We start from the raw sequence: 23,795 nt of genomic DNA, 5'->3' as shown, positions 1-23,795 counted from the left end.
ACAGCGGCGACCGGGCCGCGCCACACCCCCGCCTCCAGCCGGCCCCCGCCCAGCCCCAGCCGCGCGGCGGCCGCTCCGCCACTCCGCCCCGGCGCTGCCCCGGCCCCGCTCGCACCGTAGTGGAAGTTCCCCACGTCCGGGTCGTAGAAATAGGCCACGGTCTTCGCCATGGCGGACAGGCCGCGCCGCGCGCCGCGCTCCTGCTTACGTCATCTCCCCGCGACAGCCGCCCGGGGATGGGGCGGGGCCACTACAGGGACACGCCCACAAGGGCGTGGCCTCATCGGGCGTGGCCGCCGCGGCCCCGGTGCCGCCGCCGCTCCGCCCGACCGGTCCTGGTCACCGCCAGCGCCCCGGGCTGGCCCCGCTGCTCCCTGCCGCCCGCACACCGCCCCCATCGGCCCAGCTGCCCGCAGGACACATCGCAGGCTCGCCTGCCTGCCCCGCGCCTGCCCCCGCTTGTCCCAGTTACCGGCTGGGCTCTCTCCGGTAACCCCGTGTCATCTCCCTGCTCATCCTCAGCTCCCACCGTTATCCCTCATGCCCCTCTCCTACTGCCAGTTACCCCCAGTTACTGGCAAGTGCTCCCAGTTACCCCCCCCAGCAGATCACGGTTACTGCCAGTGCTCCCAGTTACCCCCCCGGCAGATCCCAGTTACTGCTAGCTGCTCCCAGTTACCCCCCCAGCACATCCCAGTTACTGCCAGTGCTCCCAATTACCCCCCCAGCACATCCCAGTTACTGCTAGCTGCTCCCAGTTACCTCCCCAGCAGATCCCAGTTACTGCTAGCTGCTCCCAGTTACCCCTGGCAGATCCCAGTTACTGCCAGTGCTCCCAGTTACCCCCCGGCAGATCCCAGTTACTGCCAGTGCTCCCAGTTACCCCCCGGCAGATCCCAGTTACTGCCAGTGCTCCCAGTTACCCCCCCGGCAGATCCCAGTTACTGCTAGCTGCTCCCAGTTACCCCTGGCAGATCCCAGTTACTGCTAGCTGCTCCCAGTTACCCCTGGCAGATCCCAGTTACTGCCAGTGCTCCCAGTTACCCCCCGGCAGATCCCAGTTGCCCACAGGATTCTCTTCTCCAGGCCCACAGCTGGCCCCCAGTCACTCCCGGTCACTCCCAGTCATTCCCAGGCCCCCCTTTCACCCCAGTCCCCACCCCCGGGGCACAGGGGATGGGCAGGGGGGTTTCCATGGGACACCCACGCCCTGATGGGACTCGTTCCATTCCAGTCCCTGAAGGATGGGGACCTGCCAGCTGTCACCAGGTGCCACCCTGGGAAGTGCAGGCTCTCCAGACCTTTGGCAAGAACCCTTTGGAGGCAGCGCCAGGTGGGAGAAGGACAAAAGCTGGGTGGGAAATTGCTGGATGTCAGGAGGAAGCAGAATGGGGAAAGCTGGAGCTGACAAAGGATGGAAACAGGAGCATGGCGTGAGCAGGGCTGGCTGGGAACAGCAGCACAAACCTGCTCCATGGGGGCTGGAGAGGAGGAAGGACAGACAGAGCATGAAGCCTTGTTCAAAGGCTTGGAAATCCAAGGCAAAATCCATGCTTGGTCCTGCCAGCCTCCTGCCTGAGGCTTCCTGCAGTTTGGGATGAGGGAAGCTGTGCTGGAGACAGGCTCCTCAACCCAGCGGGTCTCAGAGACAGGCAGGACCCCCAGAGCTGCCTGAGGATGGGCACCAGGGCATTCCCTGGCATCTCAGTGGATGCCAGGCTGGGATTTCCAGGGGATGGCAACCCCTTGGAAGCAGCAAGAGGAGCTGCCCGCCTGTATGGGATGGGGCATGGTGGGATAGCCGGGGGTTCTGGGGCTGTGCTGGCTGCAGGAGTCAGGGTGGGATGGAGTGGTGGGGTCACTGAAGGATAGCTCTGGCTGCCTCTGCCCCCCCTGCGGGGACACTGCTCCCTCCACACTGCTCCTTGGCTGGTTTCCTTTCAGGATCCCAGCTCCAGCGTGGGGCAAGGATCACAGGATGGTTTAGGGGATAGGATTGGAAGGGACCTTAAGGATCATTTCATTCCAATCCCCTGCCAGGGGCAGGACACTTCCAGAGGAGACCCAGGACCTCTCGCTGTGACCCCGCAGGGCACAGCTGTACCTGGGGACACTCAGAGAGAGCACCTGGCACCGAGCCCAGCACCCAGCGTGGGAAATTCAGCACTCCTGGACAACTGACCAGTGTGATTAAGCAGAAGCTGTTTGTTGTTTCTATTATGCACTTATTTATATATTCTAACTCCACTGCACACACTGGTCACACATTTCTTATCGGTTCTTTTGTCTTGTCCACGTGTTCTGCCTGCACCTCTCAGAATCTGGGACTGATCACAGTCCAGGTGCTTTGCTGCTGTTATTTGGAATTCTGTTTCTCAGCTTCTTCTTTCTTATTTAGCGCAGTTTCTGTCTTAGTAAGCTTGATGGATTCTGGCGGGTTCTGAGAAAACTGGTGAGAACAGTTACAAGCTGGGTGGCCGGTGCACGCTGAGGCCTCAGTTCAGATACATTGCTGCAGGAAATCACCTGGATTTCAACGTGCTGAGCAGCACGGCTGACCTGGGAGCTCCCAAAGCTCTGACGGTGCTCCCCATGACGACTGTCCTGTCCCTGCTCCACCAGCTGCTGCCACCAGATAACGCCTGGCTGGGGACACGGAGCCACCGGGGAGCACGTCCCAGTGCCCGCCTGGGGACGGGGTGAGAGAGCAGAGACACATCCCTGCTCGAGGAGAGCAGAGACACATCCCTGCACAGGGAGAGCAGAGACACATCCCTGCTCGAGGAGAGCAGAGACACATCCCTGCTCGAGGACAGCAGAGACACATCCCTGCCCGAGGAGAGCAGAGACACATCCCTGCTCGAGGACAGCAGAGACACATCCCTGCCCGAGGAGAGCAGAGACACATCCCTGCTCGAGGACAGCAGAGACACATCCCTGCCTGAGGAGAGCAGAGACACATCCCTGCACAGGGAGAGCAGAGACACATCCCTGCTCGAGGACAGCAGAGACACATCCCTGCCCGAGGACAGCAGAGACACATCCCTGCCCGAGGAGAGCAGAGACACATCCCTGCCCGAGGAGAGCAGAGACACATCCCTGCTCGAGGACAGCAGAGACACATCCCTGCCTGAGGAGAGCAGAGACACATCCCTGCCCGAGGAGAGCAGAGACACATCCCTGCCCGAGGAGAGCAGAGACACATCCCTGCTCGAGGACAGCAGAGACACATCCCTGCCTGAGGAGAGCAGAGACACATCCCTGCTCGAGGAGAGCAGAGACACATCCCTGCTCGAGGACAGCAGAGACACATCCCTGCTCGAGGAGAGCAGAGACACATCCCTGCTTGAGGAGAGCAGAGACACATCCCTGCTCGAGGACAGCAGAGACACTCTCCTTCTGGAAGCCGGGTGCTGTTCCGGGCATCTTCACGGGTGTTGGAGCAGAGCAAGGGAAGCGTTGGAGAGGGATATTTTTAGATGCTCTTTGTGCTCAGAGAGAAGAAGCAGGCTGTGGTTTAACGGCCATTAGCTGCTGGGCATGTTTGGAAAGCTGGAGCAAGGCTGAGGATTCAGGGACATGTTTGACACGATGGCATGGAGCAGCTTTGCAGACGTCAGGACAATTTTTGGGCTGAGCACTGAAGTGAAGATCCCAAGATGAGCCTGGATCTGGGCACTCCAGCCCGTTTAGCTGCCACATGGACAAGCAGCGGGGCCAGAGTGGCTGATCCCCCAAAAGGACGTGGTCACATTGTTTGTGGGGTGACATTTGCTCCAACGGCTGCGGAAGAGGTGCGGGAAAAGAGCAGACAAGAGGTAATGTGGAATTTCACTGGGGCTGGGGCCAGCTGAGGGACAGGGTGACAGGTGACAGCTTCTCCTCAGCCACTCTGTCCCCTTCCTCCCAAGCCTCCAAAGCTTAAAATTTCAGTGTTTCCAGGCAATGCCTAGAGAGGGAGTAAAGCCTCCAAGGACTTCCAGGATTCAGGGAAACCCCAAGGGGGGGACCTGGGAAGGAAGGGCAAGGGATGGTTTGGATTGGAAAGGACCTTAAATCTCATCTCATTCCAACCCATTGTCATGGGCAGGGACACCTTCCACTAGACCAAATCCCATCCAACCTGGCCTTGGACACTTCCAGGCATGGCTAAGGCCATCTCCAAGGTCAAGAAGTGCTGACACGTTGGCCCTGGTCAATGCAGAATAAAACATGCCAAAATTTTCAGCTGAGTTCATGAGGAAAAAAGGCAACTCCAACTTACCACTGTATGGGAGCTCGTCACTAATTGGTTCATCCACGAGCAAGGACGTTTCATAAGTCCTGAAAACATGGGAAAAGAGGAGCTCAGGACATGGGAAATGCAGGGACAACTCCCACAGAAGTGCCCCTGGGCAGGCAGAGGGGACTCACCAGCACCGTGCCACGTTCCGGACCATGTAACCTCCTCTTCCAGCTGGTGCTGCTGGATGAGGTGAGCAGGCAGAAAGAAGGCAGCTGCCTATCCCAGAGCTCCAGTCAGATTGTCCTGTGTCTCAGACCCACTGCCTCGGCTGGTGGGGTCACACAGGATGGCAGAGGAGCGGGGATGGGGTCAGGAGGGACAGAGGATGCAGAGCCCAGACTGGATGTGCCATGAGCAGGCAGGCCCCAGCCACAGCTGCACCTCCCTGCCTTGGTGTGGGGCTTTGCCCCATGTGGGTTCTGTCCCCACACGGCCAGGATGAACTGCCTACTCAGAAGGGGAGCTCTGTTGTGTGGATTCATGCCTCAAATGCTGGCTGCTTTTGGGGCAGAGAGGTGCCAGGGTGGTGTTTGTGTTTGCGAGGTGCTGTGTGGGACCATTAAAGTGATAATGGGGTCCCACAGCAGGACAAGGACAGAGCCCCTGAAGGGACACTGAAGCTGAGGTGGTGGAAGCAGCACAGAGACTGGGAGCAGGTGATCCCTGGTTGGGAGAATTAGAAAGAGAAACACTCAGCTGGGGTGATCCAGGAGGGAGCAGCTTGACAGCCACAGAACCCCCTCCTCATCCTGGCTCACCCCACGAAGGCCAGGATTTGTCCTCAGGCAGGGCCAGGCTGCTGTGCCACGCTGTGTCCCCCAGCTTGTGGAAATGCCTTGACGCCAGAGGCTGTGGGAAAATGGGAATGTCCCCTTGAATGGGGAGTCCTGATCAGCCTGGCATGGCTGGAATTGGGACAAGGGGGCAGGGAGCTGGAAGGGGGTGAGGAGCTGGAAGGGGATAGGATGCTGGAAGGGGGTAGGGTGCTGGAAGCGGGTAGGGTGCAGCAATGCTCTGGGTGGGTGGGAATGCCCAGGAGGAGAAAAAGCGATTTATTGTGCAGGACAGCGTGCGTGGGCATGAAGAGAACGGGAATATGCTCACCATGACTGCGTCCCCTCAGGGCACTGCAGGAACCCAGAGCTGCCAGTTCCCCCTCTGCACAGAAACAAGGGCAAGGAGCAAACTGCCTTTGAGCTTTACTTTGTGAGCTCTTCCTCAGCAGAGACTTGCATGATGCAGCAGCTTGTTGGTCCAGGGTTTGAGAGCTCTCCTCTCCTGTGGCTCAGAGATCCATGGCAGGAGGAGAAGTCTTGTTCTTGCACAGAGGTTCCATTGCTGTGTCCCTGTCAGGACAGCGGGCAGATGAGTGTCACCTGTGATGTGGTGACCTCCTGAAGTCACACTGATGGAACAGGCTCCTGAGAGACAACTTGGTCACCTGTGCAGAGGGACAGGAGCCCTCAGCTGAGAGCCTGGAGGAGTCACAGGCTGTGTCACAGCAAGGCAAACTGCTGTGGTGGGATAATTCCCATGGGATAATTCCCACAGAGGAATGTGTGCATGGATCTGAGCTAGGTTCAATGGAGATGGGCTGGGAGGGGTTTCAAGGGTTGCATTCCTCTGGGTTTGGGGGAGAACTGGCAGGTGGCTGAAGGATGGAGAGGAGCGGGTCTAATTTCCAGTAGCAAAGGAGTGGTGGGTGAAGCCTCCCAGAGCGAGGATAATGTGGTGGAGATGGAGAAGGAGGTCATGGGATCACCACAGCATGAGATTTCAGATGGCTCTTTTTTAGGAAGGAGGGAGACACAGGAGTCTCCCGGGGCTCTTTTTCCACCCTCTCCTCGGTGCTGGGATGCCGTGTGGGGGTCTGCACCCTCTCCCCCCTACACCCTGCTGTGTGATCAGTCCTGCTCTCACTGAGCCCCACTCCCACCCTTCTCCCTCCCATCGCCAGGGCTCAGTGCCCTAAAATTCAAGGAAAGGAAGGTGCCAGGGGAGCTCGGGGCTGGCACGCGTGCGGGTGAGGTTGTTCACCCCGGGGCGGGCGGCAGCCTGGCAGCTTCCCTGAGCAGCGCTCCTGCGTGTCCTGCTGCAGCCTCCGGCACCCCCGAGCTCCTCTCCGCAGCTTCCTCCGCCGAAACAGCTCCGGGGAGATTTTTTTCTGCGATCGGGACAGGCGGGTGCTCTTGTGGCAGAGAGCGGCAGAGAGCGGCGGGCAGAGGCAGCTGGCTCCCTCCCGGGGAAGGCAGGCAGGGAGCGGGGGCCCGGGGCCGGAGGATGCTCGCCGCCGTCCCCGGCCGCGGGGATGCGGGGTTGCTAGGCGGCAGGTGAAGGTGAAGGTGAAGGTGAGGAGAGCGCTGCGGAGGACCGCAGGCCCAGGTACCGCCACAGCGGGGCCGGGGGACAGGCGGGGGGGACTTTCTCCGTGCCGGGAAGCGGAGCCGGCGAGTGGGAATGCGGGCGCCGAGCCCTTGGGAAGGGAGCCGGGGCGGAGGGAGCCGGCTCGGTTCTGCGGGAGGACGATGCGGGAGCAGCCGGCGGCTCGGCCCTCCGCCAGCCCGGCCGCCGCGGCTCCCTGCCTGCCGCTGCCGGTACCGGTACCGGTGCGAGGGCCTCGGCCGTGAGTACCGAGGGCTGCGGGGGAGCGGCGCGCCGCGGGAGGATGCTCGGCCATCCTCCGGCAAGGGCGAGCCGGGGATGCCGCCCGCCGCAGAGCCCCGGGCAGGCCGGGGCACCGGTGCCCTTGGGAAGCCGCCTGCAAGGGACGGGGGAGCGCCGCAGCCCGGGGCCGCAGCCCGGGGACGCTGCCGCCGCCGCTGCCCTTGGGATGCCTCTTGCCGGGGCCGTGCGGGGCAGCGGTGTCCTTGGGAGACACCTCCGGCCGCTCCTGTCTCCGTGCGGCCCCGCACCTCGCCGGACCTTGCGGGGCGAGGGCTGAGCCCCGGGCAGCCGCCCCAGCTGGGGGCTGCCCCTTGCCCCCGGGAGGAAGGAGAGGATGGGCACAGGGTGGGGGTGAGCGCCGCGGCTCTGACCTGCCTTCCCCCTGCTCCTAGATCCGCATGTCAGACCATCACCACCCCAGCGATGGGGAGTCAGACCCCCAGCACGGCATTACTGTGGTCTTCCTCCTTGTCCTTGTCTTCTTCATCATGGGGCTGGTGGGGTTCCTGATCTGCCATGTCCTGAAGAAGAAGGGTTACCGGTGCCGGACCTTCCGGGACGATCTTGACCCAGATGACAAAGACGAGGTGGAGGAGCTCCAGGATGGTGAGTGCTGGGGCTGTGGGGGCTCGCTGGGGGCTCGGCCTTGTGCCTGGTGTGGGCTGGTGCTCCTCATACACCCTTCTGGGACGTGGGATGGGGCTGGGAGGGTTACCTGTCACGTGTGGCTGCGTTGGGAAAAGGGGCTGGGAGGTGAGAACAGCGCGGTGTTCTCTGGGGATCAGGAGTGTGAGGGCCAGGGCTCCCTCTGATCCATGAGCTGACAACGGCTGGCGGTGACAGGGAGGTGGGAACCAGTGCCTGGCCCTTCCCAAAGGAGCGTTATCACCAAAAGGTAATTCTGATGAACACCCAGGACTTGCTGAATGCCCAGCATCTCAGTCATAACCCCTGTTTCCTCAAGGAAAACCTCTCCCAGCTGGAGCACAAGCGCCTCGGTCCCTCTGGCATTAGGATGTCTGGCAGGGAGCCAGCTGCTGTTTGTTATTGGTCATGTCTTCTTCTAGTCCCTGCTGTGTTCATGCACACCAGAGAAGCAGGGCTGTTGCTAGAAGGGGAAGGGACCTGTAGGGAATTTTTTCCCTGGCTTCAGGGCACTGCAAGTGGCTCTGGGGTGGCTGGGTTGGGAATGCCGCATTGAGCGTGGGTGCCTGGCCCAAGCGAGCTCTGTCATTCGGTGCTTTCCTGAGTCTCTGCTGAAGTGGGGAACACACATTCATTCCTCCGGCTGCTTCCCAGGCTGAGAACAGCCACATGGTGCCACAGAACTCCTCCAGCTCCCGCGTGCCGTCGGCAGTGCTGGGGAGGATCAGCACCTCCTGCTGCTGCTGCCGGTGCTTGGGAGGGAAACACGGCTCCTCAGCACATCCATGGCTGCAGCCAGAGCTTCCAGGTGTCCATGATGTGCTCCTCTGCATGTCCTGGCTGTATGTGACGTGGAGACAGTCTCTGAACCTTCCAGGAAGGGCCTTGCCCTCTGGAGACACTACAGCCCAGGGACACGTCTCCATGGGCTTCCAAAATCATGCTACCAGCCCTGGAGCCTTTGAGGCAGCTACCTGCCAGACCATAGCTTCAACCTACTTACAGGAACATCTCACACTGCTGACCAGGCTGGAGGTCCATCCATCCATCCATCCATCCATCCATCCATCCATCCATCCATCCATCCTTCCTTCCTTCCTTCCTTCCTTCCTTCCTTCCTTCCTTCCTTCCTTCCTTCCTTCCTTCCTGCCTCCAACAGTGGCTGGAAGCAGGTTGAGTTGAAAGCTGTGGGTGAACTCCACAACAAAGCAGGCACCAGCCAAGATTCCTCAGAACAGTCTTTAAAGCTTTTAATAGTGTGCAGCCCTGGTGCTCTCCCTGTCACTGTGTTCCCCATTTCTGTGTTTAGTGGGTCCCAGTGGGTTTATTTTCCGTGGACGTGTCCTGTTTACCCTTGGAGCCTTGAGCACTTGCAGCATCCTGCAGCCAGGGAATCCAGGGCTGGGCAAGGACCCTCCTCTTTTGACTTTTTGGAACCTGTTTCCATCTCAGTTCTCCAGATGCTCCTCTGTTCTGAAGGAGCAACACAACCCCCTCTCCCTGCACACGCAGCTGCTGGCTCAGCCATTTCTTTTCCAGGATGAGGGATCTGGTGTTCCCCAGTGGCTTCCCAGTGTGACAGGAGACTTGAGGCTTCTCCAACAACTTTGCTGATGCAGCTGCTCCTGGGAAGGGATGAGTGGAGCCCTGGAATCCCAGCTCTCAGTGCCACATTGTCTCTTTTCAGATGAGGCCGAGAAGAATGACGACACCGTGGAGAAGATCGTGAAGATCATCATCCAAAATGAAGGTGAGCACTTCCATGGGTCGGCCCGGAGCCATACTGACCACTTTGGCTGATGCATTCCTGTTTTTCCCTCTCTCTTCAGCAAATGTGGAGGCCCTCAAGGAGATGTTGGGGGAAAATGAAGAGATGCCAGTGCCAGTGCCCAGGTGAGGGAAGCTCATAGCAACTTGTGGCTACTCCACAGTGAGGGACAAGCAGCCCCTTTCCAGCTGCCTCAAAGCATCTTCCCACCCCTCTCCTGAGGGTTTTGAGGAGTGCTTCACCCCTTGTCAAGTGGAACAGCTCTTCCTCATTCCTGTCCCCAGCAGAGATCCCCCCAGAGCTGCTGCTCCCAGGGCTTGCTGCAGTGGGGCTGCACCAGGGCGTCTCTCGGAGGTGACACAACCTGTCCTCTTCTATTTCAGCCTTTGTCCCCACAGTAGCAGCCAGGACGGGGGCCCACCACATCACCACACGGTGCACCTGGGCTCCACGCAGGCCCCCTGCATCCACTGCAGCAGGAGGAAGAGGCACCCGCTGCAGCGCCAGGGGCGCTCCAAGGAGGGCAAAAGCAGGATGCATCCCGGAGAGACCACCGTCTTCTCAGTGGGCAGGTACCCAAACGAGCTTTGCCAGACATTTCCCTGCTGGAATGAGCACCACGGGCTCTCCTCAGTCCCCCTTTTCCTTCCCCCTTCCAACGTGCCCAAGGTTCTCTTGCTGTCCTGCATGGAGATGCCCCAGCAGGAGCTCTGCAGCTGGAGCTCCTGAGCACCCAGGTGCTTCCTGCACCTGGTAATGCCTGTGGGATGTGGCAGGCCGTGATGCACCGGTGGCTTTCCTCCTTCTCCGGGAAGGTGACTCAAGCTGGGTTTTCCTGCTGAGTCAGTGCTGGGCACAGCCCCAGCTCCGTGTCCTTTCCGCTGTCCCAGCTCGGTGCAAGCAGGGCCCTTGCTGCCCAGCTGGGGGCTTCTGGGACCTCACTGGGGGAACAGAGGGGACAGCATGTCCCAGGTGCAAGCCACAGCCTGCTCAGAGTGAAAGAGTGGCTGTGCTGCTCCAGGTTGCTGCCTCCAACCATGTCTGTAATTAGATGACACGGCAGCGATGTAAGAATAGGGGAGTGTTCCTGATACTTCCCACAAATGCTTTCCAGTCCCCACCTGGTTTCACCTCAAGGGACTTCCTGTGGTCTCTGTGTAGTCACTAACCTGTAGAGCTGTCTGAAGGCTTGCCCAGGCTGCCCCATTCTCCAGCAGAAAGGGTTAGGAAAGTCTTCCTGGGCTTGGCTCCCTCCGGCTGTGGAGACTGGGGCAGGGTGACAAGCAACTGCTGGTCCCTGGATGGCCACCGTGGTGAGACACAAAGCTCTGTCATGCTCAGATTGTGCACAAGGCCCTCATTCAGGGCCTGGGCCTTGATGAAACTTCATGTTGTGGTCCAGAGAGACAGTCATTTCATGGGAATGCTGAGCCAAAGTGGGCATGGAATCGTGGAATGGTTTGGATTGGAAGTGACCTCAAAGATCATCTCATTCCTCCCTCTGCCCTGGAAGGGGCACCTTCCACTGTCCCAGGCTGCTCCAAGTCCCATCTAGCCTGGCCTTGGACACTTCCAGGGATCCAGGGGCAGCCACAGCTTCTCTGGGCACCCTGCGCCAGGGCCTCCCCACACTCACAGGGAACAATTCCTAATTCCCAATATCCCATCCATCTCTGCCCTCTGGCAGCAGGAAACCATTCCCTCTGTCCTGTCATGTGTATTTTTCCACCGCCATGGGCAGGAGCCTCAGCAGGGAGGTGAGCTGGGGCTTTCTGGGCAGCTGGAGAAGCAGGGAGACCTGCTGGACCTCCCCAGGCCAAGCTGCAGCTCGGATCACATCTCTGGACACTGCCAGCTCCCGGCTCCCTCCGTGCCCGTTGCTGTCCTTGGAGGTGGTGCCCATCAGGCCAGGGCTCTGCACAGTGGTGTACTCACCGCTAATTCATTCCCTGGCTGGTGCCCAGCTCCATCCACTCCTCCATGTCCTGTGTCCGTGCTCTTCCCAGCCTCCTCTCAGCACTCGGAGTGCTGGAGAAGATGTTCTTTCCCAAAGGCACCTTCCCGCAATTCCTGTTTTTTTCTCTTTAACCCTGTAATATCCTGCCCCACACCAGCCTTCTCTACAGGGCAGTCATCCCATTTCTCCAAGGCTTTATTTTCAATCCTGAATCTCTTTGGTACAAGGTCCAGCTGCTAAGGGACCTATATGCCCATGAGGTACGATCCCACCTCCAAATCCTACTTCTTATTTCCAAGCTGACCCCTTTTCTCTTCCAGATCCTGGATGATTTTTCCAGGATTGCCCTTCCTGTGTCTTATTTGTGGCAAATATCTTGAAGTACTTTGTCCTAGCACTGACCCTACAAAACAGGGCTTCTTTAACTGATTCCTAGAGTTAAAGACACCCTCAGGTCTTGTTCTCCTGTATTTTTGGTATTGTTCTTGCTTTGGACACAGTGGTTGAGAATCCAGCCCCCTCCTGCATGGAATGAGCCCTGGTAGGCACAGGCTCATCCCCAAGGAGTGGAAAGGATGGGAGCTGTGGAAGTCCACCAAGATCATCCAGGGCTGGAGCATGGGGCATCTGAGGAGGCATTTTTGGCCTGGAGAGTTAGAAAGGGCTGATCTAATTGTCCAGTTCCCAAAGGGTGTGTGGAATTTAAATGAAGATGGAACAAGACTCTCCTCAGAGATTTGCACTGGGAAGGGCAAGAGTCAATGGCCATGAGTTACAACAAGAGAAATCCAGAAAAGATGCAAGGAAAAACTGTTGTGCCATGAGGATGGTGCAGCCCTTGACAGGGCCCTCAAGAGTGAAGTGCCGGAGCCCACCCTAGGTTGTGGGTGACTCCATGTGGTGGAAGAATCTCTCCTCCAACCCGTGCTTTCTAAAAAAAAGCTCAGTAGTCTCTGTTGTTCGGTCTCAAGGCATTTTATTGCAAGTTATCCAAAAGATTTTCTTCTGGGGCTGCTGTGGTTTGCTCAGAACTCAGGCAGAGGCACACACACACCCTGACATCCTCTCTGACCCCGACTGCTTCTTCTCTCCCAGCCCAGGGCTGCTGCTCTCTTTTATATGGGACATTACGTGTGACATGGTTACAGTTTTCCCCAATGCCTATTACCTATATTAAATGGTGCTTTTCTATCTTTTATATGGTACATTATGTGTTACATGGTTACAGTTTCCCCCAATGCCTATTACCTATATTAAATGGTGCTTTTCTACTCTAAACCAATCTGTGAGTGCCAACATCACCAAGAACATGGAGGTAAGGAAGAAGAAAGAGGGAGGACAGGGCAGGCCCAAATCCCTACATCTTAAAACCTCTGACCCCCATGTACAAAACCAAACCCCCCTGTACAGCACTCAAAAATTCTTCCCTTTACTTTGTGACTACTTCTACTCTAATATCTAAACTTTTGTGACTTCTTGTTCTTCCTGCAAGGTTGGTAAATCATTCCATGGCTCAAACCCAAAATCCCAGCTGTTTCCAGCTGCCTGCCAGGGTCTCAAATGCTTCTGACCTGGGCCCAGAGCATCCAGAAATGTCTGAGGGACATTTTGAGTTCTGACAGTGGAGGAATCTCCATCCCTGAAGATTTCCAAAACCTGACTAACAGGGCTCTGGGCAAAGTGCTTGAGGGTGGGAGGGGGCCTAGACATGAGCAGAGGTCTGGAGTGGAGACCTCCTGAGGGCTTTTTGCACCTAAATTGTTCTAAACTTGTGTGGCAATCAGGGCTATGTATGGTATAGGATGATTTACCACTTAGCTCAGCGCTTTCCCTCAACCAGTAGCAGTCAGTGACTGACAGAGGTTGTCCATAAAACATCTCTGTCCTCAGCCCCATCAGCCAGAGTGGGACCCATCCCACTGAATCCCAGGGATGCTGATGAGGCAGCCAGCCAGGGCTTCTCTGCTTTCCCTCACCAGCCAGAGGTTGGCTACGTTACCTCTTGTTTCCCCTCTAGTCCAAACCCTTCCTGCTCTCTCCATCCACTCCCAACCCTTCCAGGCTGACATTGCTCAATGGCATTACAAAGAAGTGATTCTGTCACTTGTGTTCCCTTCCTGTCCCTCTTCAGGGCCAGAACATTCTTTGGTCTTCCCAAATGGCAGTGCTGGTGTCTTATCTCCAAATATCTGGCTAGACCTGAAAGGTCACCTTTGCTGCTGTTTGGCCTGAGTTGAGCAGTCCTGTGGGAACCTTCTCTGGAGCTGGAGCATTTCTCTTCTCCACTCTCCCGATCCTGAGCAGCCTTCTGGCCCTGCTGAGGGGTTGGCACTGCCACAGGTTGGGCTCCAGCCTGGAAGTGGTCTCCTTCATCTCTGCCAACTCTCCTGGCATCTGTTCTTGTCTTTTGGATCTCTCTGCTTTTTCCTTTGGAACAGCAGTCCTGCCATGTGCTTCACCTTTCTTGCTCATCTTTCCACACCAGCAGCACTTAACTTTCTGAAATTGTGCTTTGCCCTGACACTGACTCGCAGCTGAACTTCAGCAGAGCCAGGTCCTTTTCCCTGTGCGATCCAAGCGCAGTGAGAGTGGCTGTGGGTGAGCCATGGGTGGTGGCCCTGGAGTGCTCTGGCTGGAGGGCACCAGCTCCCGTGGAGGAGATTTCCTGTCTGCTGGTGCAGCACAGCTGGCAGTGCTGGTGAGGAGGAGTCACGGTGTGTCACAATAAGCACAATCACAATTCAGATTTTCAGGCTTTGCTGACACCTTACCCTTCCCAGGCTGAGGGAACTGTGAGAGGAGAAAACTCCAAGGAGACTTTAGAGCCCCTTCCAGTGCCTAGAGGGGTTCCAAAAGAGCTGCAGAGGGACTTGGGACAAGGACACAGAGTGATAGGACAAGGGGGAATGGCTTCCTGCTGCCAGTGACAGGGTTAGAAGGGATATTGGGAAGAAATTGGTGGGGAGACCCTGGCACAGGTTGCCCAGAGAAACTGCGGCTGCCCCTGGATCCCTGGAAGTGTCCAAGGCCAGGTTGGATGGGGCTTGGAGCAACCAGTTGAAGGGAAGATGTCCCTGCCCATGGCATGGGGGGGGGTGGCAGGGGTGGGGAACTGGATGATCTTTTAGGACCTCCTTCCAACTCAAGCCATTCCATGACTCTATGTTCCCTAACCACTCTCTTCTCCCACGTGCAATGTTGCACCACCTCCGATTATTAATCCACATTTTGAGGGTGTCAGACCCATTTCTGCAGCTTTTCTCCTGCCCACCCAGGAGCTCTGAACTGTTACCTGCTCATGGTGGAACCTTGGCGAACACTCAGGTCCCATCCGCCCCTTCAGGGGATGGTGCAAAATGTACTTCGGCAGATTTTAACCAAACAACTCTCCAGCCTTTGATCCCTGTATCCAAATCACTGCCAAAACCCTGTCCCTGCCCTCACTGAGGGCGCGCTATCACCCAGCTTTTCTCAGAGCATTTCCATCTCGCTGCTGGGAGCACAAGCTCTGCCCCAGCCAAGATCTGGATTGCACAACCCATCCTTCTCTTTCTGTTTGTTTTGCTCAAAATGAAGGGGAAAAATCGTTTGGGAACATGGCTTGTGTAGATGTGAACGGGTCAGAAAGGCTGGAGATCACGGCAAAGAGGAGATGTGGGCTGGAGGTACAGGCGAGCTGGGAATCCAGCGGTGGGACAGCACGGAAAAACTGCTCTGTCCTGCCCCCGTTCCAGGTTCCGTGTCACACACATCGGGAAGAAGCCGTCGGTGCAGGAGCAGCAGGACGGTGTCCTGCCCGCCGGCAGCCGGGAGCCGAGCACGGAGGAGCTGGAGCGCAGCAGCGAGATGCTCCAGCGGGAGCGGGCTCTCAACGGGACTGTCCCCACGGCCGGCCTGCAGAACGGAGCCATCCCGACGGGCACGCAGAGTGGCAGGAGTGCGGAGCAGAGCCTGTCCGCCAGCCCAGCCGCCAACACACCGGCCAGCTCCGGCAGCCGCGACAGCCGGCGGGCGACCGCGGGGCCTGGCACGGCACAGTCCGGCCCGGTGGGGCCCGGCCCGGCACGGTCTGGCCCGGTGGGGCCTGGCCCGGCACAGTCCGGCCCGGTGGGGCCCCTGCAGGATGCTGGCTCTGCTCCCGGGAGCTCGAGCCGCCAGCGAAGGCTCATGAGCATGCCGGCGCTGGGAGCGTCGAGTCCCAACATCCCAGCAGAGCTGGCGAGGGAAGGAGCTGGCGTCTGCCTGGAGGAGATGGGACTGGCGTCGGCGGATGAAGTGTCGGATATTCACGGGAGCCTGAGTCTGCAGGAACAGGCCGATGAGCTGGGCAGAGACGACAGCAGCAGGAAACAGTCCGGAGGGGAGGATGGGAAGCAGCAGGTACGTTCCTCTTCTTCCCGATCCACCAGGTGGTCCCCTGGGCTGGAGGGAAATTGCTTTTCCCCGCTCATTTTCCAATGTCTGAGGCAGTGGAGTGACTGTGACATGTCCCACTGTGCTTCAGCGGCAGCGGGAGGTGCTGCAGACCTGCTGCTGGTTCCCCTTGGCAAGGGACTCCTTTTCCTTTGTGGTTGAGCTCTTGGGGACATCCACTGGGATTTTGACCTGGGAGAGCTCCACTGCTGCACGTGGTGTCCCCAAAACAGTATCCTCAACAGGGCCCAGTGTGGCCAGTAAGGAACAGGCAGGGGCAGATTTCTCCAGGAGCCTTTCTTACCTCGAAGGCCGGGAAATGGCAAAGCCAAGTGGACATTTCTTGGCTGTTTTGCCCTGCTCCTGAAGAGCTGTGCTCAGAGAGGAGGAAAGCCCACCCTGCCTGGAGATCCCTGCTATGTCCCAATATCCCACCCAACCACCATGCTGGAGGGGTTAGGAAGCTCCAGGGGATTTTCTCCCTGGAATTGCCTCTGTGCTGTTACCAGTGAGCAAATGAGGCTGCTGGTGGTGGTTCAGACACCCAGAATTTCACTCACTTGTGGTTCTGCAGCTGGGAAAAGGTGATTTTCCTGGAAGGGGGCTGGGAAACACCCCCCATTGTAGTGTCAGAAGCTCCAGGAGCTGGGCCTTGACTTTCCTTACAAAACCAGACCAGAGCACACGTGGCAAAGCCCTTGGAAGAAAAAGGAAGCCAAATGCCTGGGTAAAATTCCTGGCATGCTTCAAAGCCATGGAGATCCCCTGGGGCTGGTTCTGCACATGCCAGCAGTCCTTGGCAGGGGGTGGGATGGGGCAGGACTGGGTCAGCACGGGAGAGGCCTTGGAAAGGTGCCTGGCTGGATGCTGGTTAAGGACAAAGCAGGATCCCACTGTTTCCCTCTTTGCTTTCTGGTGACCAGGCTGGAAGGTTTGAGCTGTTTCATGGGGAAGGGCAGCAGGGCAGGACAATCTGATGGGCTGCATCCCTTCCCCAGAGACCTGGCGAGGTGGTGACAGAACCTCCAGTGGCCCACTAAGCCTTGGGAATCCCTTTGATCCCTGGGGAAGCAGTTAGGTGCAGGGCAAGCCCAGGCACATGGCGATGTCTGCCCCCTCTGCAGTGCCAGGCTCTTGCCCTGGCTGCTGCCCGTGGTGCTGGGGTGCTGCAGGACACAGGGTCCCAGGAGAACGGTGACAGGACATCCCAGGGATGTTTGTCCCCAAGCCCTGGTGCCACTTGGACCCTCCCCCGTGCCCTCAGTCGCAGTCAGAGCCAGCACGAGGGAGGTTGGCTGCTGCTCCTCACGTCCTGCAGGTGGTGGGGAAGGGCAGAGATGGTGCCTGGGCTGTAGTCGCTCCTGGAGACTCAGTGCAGTTCTGCCCCTTGGGTCACTGCTGTGGCCAAGGGAGAGCCCCAGTCCAGCCCCTGGGAGCACTGACATCCCTCCTCCATCCCACAGGAGCCCAGTGCCACGGAGCAGGACCGTGTGTGACGTGAGTGCTCGTCCCCTGCCCCTGGGACAATGTGTGGGGGGGTGGGAGGGCACTCAGTGTCCCTGCCCTGGTGGGTCTCACCTTGGTGCTGCAGATGGAGACAGGGCGAGCTCTTTCTCCAGGGGGTCGGGATGTGCTTGGCCCCCTGGAGAAAGACTCTGGGAAGTCCCATTTGCGGGTGGTGGGGAGGTGGCATGGCTGTGGGGACAAGCCCTGTCCTGCCTCTCTCCCCCAGCTCCTCTCCGCTCCCGGCTGGAGCGTGCACGGGAGGCGCGCAGCCCCCGGACCCCTCGGGGCTGGGGGCTCTGCCGTGGGGCGGCCGCGGGGCAGCCGTGCCCGGCCCCGGGTGGGCAGCTACGCGCTTGGCATGGCCGGAGCGACGCGCCGGCGTCACCGACAACCGCGCTCGGCGCCAGCCTTCATCCCATTGGCAATAGGTACCCGAGAACCACCCACCGCACCCTCCCCGGAGACCCCTGAGGGACCCTCGGGCCTGGCAGGGGTGGGACAGCACCCAGAGCCCGCTGCCCCCGCGGCCCCCCAGCCCCGGGGGAAGGATCAGAGGGGGCCGCGGCGAGGGGCAGGGATGGAGGCAGCGGCTTGAGCCCCCCCCGGGGCGGTGGGGAGCACCCCCCACCCACCCGGCACGTTCAGCACAGAGCACAGCCCCCCGGGCACCCCTGCCACGCAGAGCGGGCACAGGCACAAACCCTGCACCGGCAGGTCCCTGGGACATGCTGGCGGGGAGAGGAGCTCCCAGCCCCATCCCGGGACAGGAGGGGCCGGAGCCCGGCCCCGGGGGCAGGATGGCCCCGGGCCAGGCCAGCGGGCAGCCCCGGGGCCGCGCGAGCTTCGGTGTGTAACGCCCTGTACATAGACGAGCTACAACCATTAAAGCTGCTGAACCCCTTGCCAGGGCCAGCGGGATTTATTGATTTATTGGGAACAGCCCCCCCACGCCCGCTCCTGCCTGTGGGGAGGTGCTGTGGGGGCTGGCAGGGTCCAGAGATGAGCCCCCCAGGAACCAGGGCTGGGAGTGCACGGGTGATGCCAGGCAGGACGGGCAGAGGCAGGAGGGGGGTGAGATGGGGCCTGGATGTGGCACTGGACACCCCAAAAAAGGGGCTCTGTGGGGTGCTGTACTGGGATGCAGGACCACTCTGCAAGCAGCACTGGGCAGGATGCAGCCCCTGGAGAGACCAGCTCAGGGCATGGGACAGCTCCAGCCCCTGCTGCTGGGACAGCAGCCTGTGGTGGTTTGCTTGGGCAAAGCTTTTTGGGGGACGGGGGGCTGGGGGGACCCACAGGGTCAGCTGAAGTGAAGCTCGGGGTCGGGCTCGGGGGCTCTGCCGGGCGGCGGGGGCGGCGCACGGAGCTGCAGAGAGGGAGAGGAGAGGGAAAGGGAGAGGGAGAGAAGTGGTGCCTACATGCTGAGGCCACTCATCCCCCTTCTGACCCCCCAAAACACATGGGAGGCTCCATTACAGAAAGGCTGGGGCAGGTTCTGGGGTCACAGCATCCCTGTGGGGACTTACCGGCCGCAGGCGCGTGGCTGCCAGGTCTGGAGAACTCTGCCCGCTGCCCGTGCCATCCTGCCGGCAACCTGGGAGGGCCCAGCAGCTCAGCCTGGCTTCCCGGGCTCCCCCAGCCCCCTCCCAGTTTCCCCAGCACTCACCTCCCAGCGCCGTCTCAGGAGCAGGGCTGGGCACCAGGCTGGCCCCGGGCGCGAGGCCAGGAGGGGAGAAGGGTGGAGGGGATGGTGATGGCAGCTCCTGGGAAGACACAGCCAAGAGTTATGGGCATGGTGGGAAGGGGGTCTTCACCTCAGCACTCGTGGAAGTGCCAGGATGACACAACAACCCTCCTGCCACCAACCTGCCCGGCTGCCTCCCGGGCCCCGGTGAGCTCCTCCACCACCAAGGAGGGGAAGACGCCGACGCGGCCGTCGAAGTCGCCGGTCCAGAAGCCATCGTCCACCTCGCCGGCGGCGCGGGGCAGCACCCGGATGATGGCCCCCTCGGGGAAACTCAGCTCCTCGGGGCTCTGCCCCTCGTAGTCGTACAGGGCTCGCACCAGCCAGGCTGTGGGGTGGGCGGGGAGGGGGCTCAGCACCCACCCTTTGGATCCTTCCCCCCTCCCTGGGGTGGGGGTGATGCCCAGCACCCACCTCCAGGCTCCAGCACCAGTTCTGCAGCCATGATGCTGGAGAGCTGGCGCTGCAAGGCAGAGGGGCCTGGGGGGCCAAGCCCAGCCCCCAAGTCACACCCCACGGACAGCAGATACTTTTCGGGGACGTAGCCGACCTGCCCAGCCTTGTTCCGAGCCTGAGGAAGCAGAAACCACGTGAACATCCCAGGCTCCAGAGTGGGGCCAGCCTGGGGACCTCCAAAAGGTGTCCTCCAGTATAGAGGGGGGCTCAGCCTGCTCCCACCTTCACCCACTCCTCTGCGTCCCCATCCTCGATGATCTCCAGCTCCTCGCCCTGGCTGATGGACAGCTCATCCGCCTGGCAGCCCTGCAGGAGATGGGGACAAAGTGGCAGAGAGGCTGAGGTGCCATCCCTGGGCAGGCAGGGTGAGGCCGGGCAGGCAGGGCCATACCTGGTAGCCAAAGATCACCCGGCAGGTGTAGGGGTAGGAGCGAGCAGCAGGCCCAGGCTCATCGTCCTCATCCGGCTCATCACTGTCCTCGTAGTCATCGAACTCGCCCGGGTCCAGCCCCGTGGGGGTCTCCTCGCCTGTCCCCACCATGGCCCCGGCCAGCCAGGCGTCCACGTCCAGCCCTGCTGCCCGCAGCAGAGCCAGCCGTGCCTCGGCCTTCACTCGGCTCACCTGGGGACACCACCCATTGTCACAGTCCCCAGGATATCACGGGTGGTGTCCCAACCCCATCGCCCCCATCCCCAGGCGTGGCGGCATCCCCAGCATCCCAGCCACCACCCCTCCCTGTCCCTACATCCCTCACCATGGGGGTGACAGACCTCGATGCCACCCCAAGCTCCCACCTCTGCCTTACGGATGTTTTCCCTCACTTCCTCCATCTGCCGCTCCACAGCCGCCGCCTCCGCCTCCAGCCCCTGCTGCCGCCTGGCCTCCAGCCGCTGCAGCACCTGGGTGGGCACCCACAGCTCAGAGGGTGGTGGCAGCTGGTGAGGGGCTGCAAAAGCCCCTCCCTGAACCCCCTGGTGCTCTGTGGGGAAGGACAACACCCACCTCCTCGCTGTGTGCCCTGTTCTTACGCTCCCGGGCCACCCGCGTGGCCCAGCGCCGCGCCTCTTTCTCCAGGCTGGCCCCATCGTCTGCTGGTGGCAGCAGGCACACCTAGGCAGGGACACGGGGGTGACAAGGGGGTGGCTGTGCAGACCCCCACCTTGCTGTAATGACCCCCTCCACTTACCTCCTCCACCCCGGCGAGCTGGAAGCGCTGCTCGGGCGCCAGGGAGAAGGCGGGGTGGTCCTGCAGGAAGAGGAGCAGGTCCTGCTCCCGGCACACCTGCAGCAGGGGAGCAGTGTGGGGTGGGGGGCTCACCTGTGCCCTCGTGTCCCACCCAGCTCAGGAACAGCCCCATTACCCGTGCAGATGCCTCCACAATGCCCTGGAACCAGTCGCGGGTGGCCCGGCAGGTCTCCACCTCCGTCCGGCTGGTGGCCGACAAGTGCTCCCGGAGCCGCTCATAGAGGTCTCCATCCAGTGCCTGGGGAAAGCAGGAAACCCCCTCAGCACTGCCACATCCCCCCACTGGAGCGTCCCTGAGCCCCCAGGGCAGCCAGCCCTGACCCTGTGCCAGCAATGGGGAGATGCTCCTTGTGGGACTCCGTGGAAGGGGCACGGGGGGTCTGGGCATCTCCTACCTGCATGGCTGCAGGCAGCTCCACACGCTGGTAGTGCTCCAGGTGGGCAGAGGCAGACACCAGGGCGAAGCTGTACTCATTCTGCACCCCTGCCAGCTGCCTCGAGTGCTCGGCCAGCCGTGCTGAGAACTGTGGGGATGTGGGCAGTGAGGCTTGGCGATGGTGCCCCGCGTCCCCCTGTATCCACCCAGGTGGGTACCCTGCCAACCCCCGCGCCACCGACCTTGGCACTGAGCTTTTGCAGGCTGGCCTTGGTGTGAAATATCCGCCGGTCGCTCCTGCGGAGGCTGGGGAGGGTGGGAGGGGGGTGTGAGACCACCCCGCAGCCACGGCAGCCCCCGGCCCCGTGCCCCCCACTCACCGTGCCTCCACATCGGCCGCCTTGTCCTTGGCCACCTCGCTGCTGCGCTGGAGGTGGCTGAACTGCTTCTTCGCCTTGTCCAGCTCCTTCACCGTCTCCAGCAGCTCCACCTGCGCCTTCTGCAGCCTCTCGATGCCCTGCGGGGAGCGTCAGCTGTGGGGGACAGCTGTCCCCACCGCCCGGGCCCAGGGGACATGTCCTTGCCCCGGTACCTTCTTGAGCGTCCTCTCCTTGGAGAGGCGGGCGCTGCGGGCGGCCTCGGCGGCCAGGGCGCGGTAGCTCTCGGAGGCGGTGACACGGACCTGCCCGGCGTGTGCCGTCCCCTCGATGACGCCTTTCCAGACAGCGGCCACGCTCCTGTGGGCACAGGGTTAACACAGGGCCGGGCACTCCCTGCCCTGTGACAGCTTTTGGGGATGCCCAGCAGGACCGCCAGCACCCCCAGTCCCAGCAGGGCCCTGGAATTGGGGACATCCCGCCCACAGCTGTCCTGGTGACACCCAAATCCTGGTTGGCATTAAGCATCTCCAAGTGGGGATGCATATGGGCAGGCATAGCCAGCCCCAGCTGCTTGTCCCCAGCCCTGTCCCCGTCCCCAGCCCACCTGGAGTCGCCAGCCTCGCCACGGCCCCGCTGCCAGTCTCTCTTCACAAACTGGCTGGCCAGCCTCTGCAGCGCCTGCAGACAGACCCGGCATCACCGGCACCGCCCGACCCTGCACCCACCGCCCCCCTCAGGGCCCAAAACTGGGCTGCCCCACCCCGGCTGCCCACCCCATGGACCTGGGGACACACACGTGGCCCCCCAGAGCACAGACATCCCCGTGGCTCGGTGTCAGCAGGATTCCCATCGTGCTCCCCATGACAAAGCCTTTCTGGGGGCAGCCACCTCAACAAAAGGACCACCCCCCGCTGCGACTTTTGGGACAGAGCACCTGCAAGGGGACATCAGTGAGGGACACTGGCTACAGAGAGAGAGTAGAGGAGCCCCAGCAAAGCCAAGCACAGCAAGACCCCAACCCTGGGGAAAAGGATGGTCACCCCCAGCCTGGGGGGTGTGAGGGAGATGAATGACACAGTGACCAGCTGCAGGAAGGGGGGACACAATTCTGCTGCAATATATGCCCAAGGGACACTGCAGGGACATCTCACATCAAAACCAAACTGACATTTCAGAGCAGCGCCCTGCGATGACCCAGCAGACAGCAGAGTCCAGCAGTTTCCTCCCGCCACAAGGTTTTCCCTCCAGGCTCCCAAAACACCCAAGGTTTGGCCATGCTGAGCTCAGCAGAGTCCCCAGCGGGTGCTGAACGTGGCCAGGGTCCTCCCGGCAGGATGAGCCATCTGCCACCACCCTCCGGGGCCGGCACGGAGCAGCCACGCTCCGGTAATTTCCGAGGCTGCCCTCCGCCGGCATGGGGCCGTGCCCAGTTCCTGCCCCAGGCAGGCAGGGTGGGGCCTGGGCCCCCTCAGGGTGATCCCAAATCCCCTGGCAGATCCTTACCTGCCCGTACTCCCTGTCAATGGTGGCCCTCTGCTTGCTGTAGGACCTGGGGGGAGAGGGGACACGAGAGGACACACAGAGAGGGGCAGGGATGGGATCCCTCCCATCGCCTGCTGCCACCATCCCCTGCCACCATCTGTCCCCATCAGGCCACCCCAGGGGGTGATGGAGCCCATGACCTCGAGGTGACAGGCTCAAGGTGAGCCGTGCCCGCTCCCTGGCCCACCCGTGCCCGGCCTCAGCTTGGGGAACACGCACACAGACGTGGGACGAGCTGCTTCATCTCCGCCTGGGCACACGCACACACGGGATGAGCTGCCCGCTCTCAGCTTGACCCGAGCGTCACCTGTGCGGGCCCTACCTGATGTCCTCCAGCAGCTCGGCGTCCCGCTGCTGTTTGCTCTGCAGGCCCGACAGCTGCTCCAGGAGATGGACCCGCAGCTCCTGGGTGAGCTTCACCTGCGGCAAGGTCCCGCTCAGCCCCGGCGGGCACGGGGCGCGGGGACGCGCTGTCCGCCCTGCCGGGACCCGCTGCCCACCCGCCCCCACTCCTGAGTGCCACCCAGCCGCGGCCTCGCCTCCCCAGCCCCGGGAGGCTGCGCCGGGGGCGAGTCTCGGTCACGGCTGCAGGACACGGCGGCGAGGGAGGACGCGGCCCCGGTGACCCGCCCCGCGGCCCGGCGCGGCCCGGCCTGGCCCGGCCCGGCGCTCACCTTGCGCGGCGGCGGCTGCATCGCTGCGCTGGCCCGGTGCCGGCGCCGAGCCCGATCCCGGCGCCGGTCCCCGACCGCCGCCGCCCCGGCCCGCGTGTGCCCAGCCCGGAACTGCCGGGCGGCCTCGCCCCGCCCACA

At 61.1% G+C, this 23,795-nt stretch overlaps 3 protein-coding genes and 1 long non-coding RNA gene across 10 annotated transcripts in view; 1 reads left to right on the top strand and 3 right to left on the bottom strand.

Moving 5' to 3' along the window:
- HDAC3 (histone deacetylase 3) overlaps positions 1–216 on the bottom strand; it is an 11,819-nt gene extending 11,603 nt beyond the window's left edge. Inside the window, exon 1 of the mRNA XM_021550242.4 lies at positions 116–216. Within this exon, the coding sequence (XP_021405917.2) occupies positions 116–170 (55 nt within the window). The 5' untranslated portion in view covers positions 171–216. The remainder of the gene's footprint in view (positions 1–115) is intronic.
- Positions 1–18,139, top strand: part of RELL2 (RELT like 2) — an 18,411-nt gene extending 272 nt beyond the window's left edge. The window contains exons 1-8 of one of the 6 annotated variants that reach the window (XM_085591136.1): positions 3,523–3,818; positions 7,342–7,555; positions 9,282–9,344; positions 9,424–9,487; positions 9,746–9,934; positions 15,054–15,699; positions 17,196–17,229; positions 17,667–18,139. In XM_085591136.1, the coding sequence (XP_085447262.1) occupies positions 3,660–3,818; positions 7,342–7,555; positions 9,282–9,344; positions 9,424–9,487; positions 9,746–9,934; positions 15,054–15,699; positions 17,196–17,228 (1,368 nt within the window). In that variant the 5' untranslated portion in view covers positions 3,523–3,659 and the 3' untranslated portion in view covers position 17,229; positions 17,667–18,139. Of the gene's footprint in view, positions 1–3,522; positions 3,819–6,322; positions 6,668–6,779; positions 6,909–7,341; positions 7,556–9,281; positions 9,345–9,423; positions 9,488–9,745; positions 9,935–15,053; positions 15,700–17,195; positions 17,230–17,464 lie in introns of those variants that run through there. The other 5 variants (XM_085591135.1, XM_085591140.1, XM_085591137.1 and 2 more) reach the window with 5 other exon arrangements.
- LOC146766117 (uncharacterized) lies at positions 3,562–7,458 on the bottom strand. Of its 2 annotated transcripts, XR_014958272.1 has the most exons (6): positions 7,321–7,458; positions 5,390–5,631; positions 5,044–5,134; positions 4,414–4,948; positions 4,265–4,323; positions 3,562–3,783 (listed from the first exon to the last, which is right to left on the bottom strand). It is a non-coding gene; the product is annotated as an uncharacterized LOC146766117 (long non-coding RNA). The 2 variants fall into 2 exon arrangements; XR_014958271.1 differs by having other exon boundaries at positions 3,562–4,323.
- On the bottom strand, positions 18,121–23,795 carry FCHSD1 (FCH and double SH3 domains 1). The gene is made up of 19 exons (XM_085591134.1): positions 23,658–23,795; positions 23,306–23,403; positions 22,945–22,990; positions 22,046–22,119; positions 21,654–21,798; positions 21,442–21,578; positions 21,304–21,367; positions 21,081–21,209; positions 20,801–20,923; positions 20,626–20,721; positions 20,442–20,549; positions 20,234–20,338; positions 19,830–20,060; positions 19,661–19,744; positions 19,397–19,553; positions 19,105–19,310; positions 18,905–19,001; positions 18,765–18,832; positions 18,121–18,604 (listed from the first exon to the last, which is right to left on the bottom strand). The coding sequence occupies exons 1-19, from the start codon at positions 23,676–23,678 to the stop codon at positions 18,539–18,541; spliced, it is 2,055 nt and encodes a 684-aa protein (XP_085447260.1). The 5' UTR covers positions 23,679–23,795; the 3' UTR covers positions 18,121–18,538.

Source organism: Lonchura striata, chromosome 13 (assembly GCF_050655825.1).
Source record: "Lonchura striata isolate lonStrDom1 chromosome 13, ASM5065582v1, whole genome shotgun sequence".
Lineage (NCBI taxonomy): Eukaryota > Metazoa > Chordata > Aves > Passeriformes > Estrildidae > Lonchura > Lonchura striata.
Note: the sequence above shows the minus strand (reverse complement) of the source record. Positions and strands in the feature narration are given on the sequence as shown.

Excerpts from the sequence above, each read along its gene's own strand:
- FCHSD1 (XM_085591134.1), bottom strand. The coding sequence starts at position 23,678 with ATGCAGCCGCCGCCGCGCAAG. Across the intron at positions 20,061-20,233 it reads AAAACATCCGTAAGGCAGAG|GTGAGCCGAGTGAAGGCCGA; the intron begins GTGGGAGCTTGG and ends TGGTGTCCCCAG. Across the intron at positions 19,745-19,829 it reads GGGTGATCTTTGGCTACCAG|GGCTGCCAGGCGGATGAGCT; the intron begins GTATGGCCCTGC and ends CATCTCCTGCAG.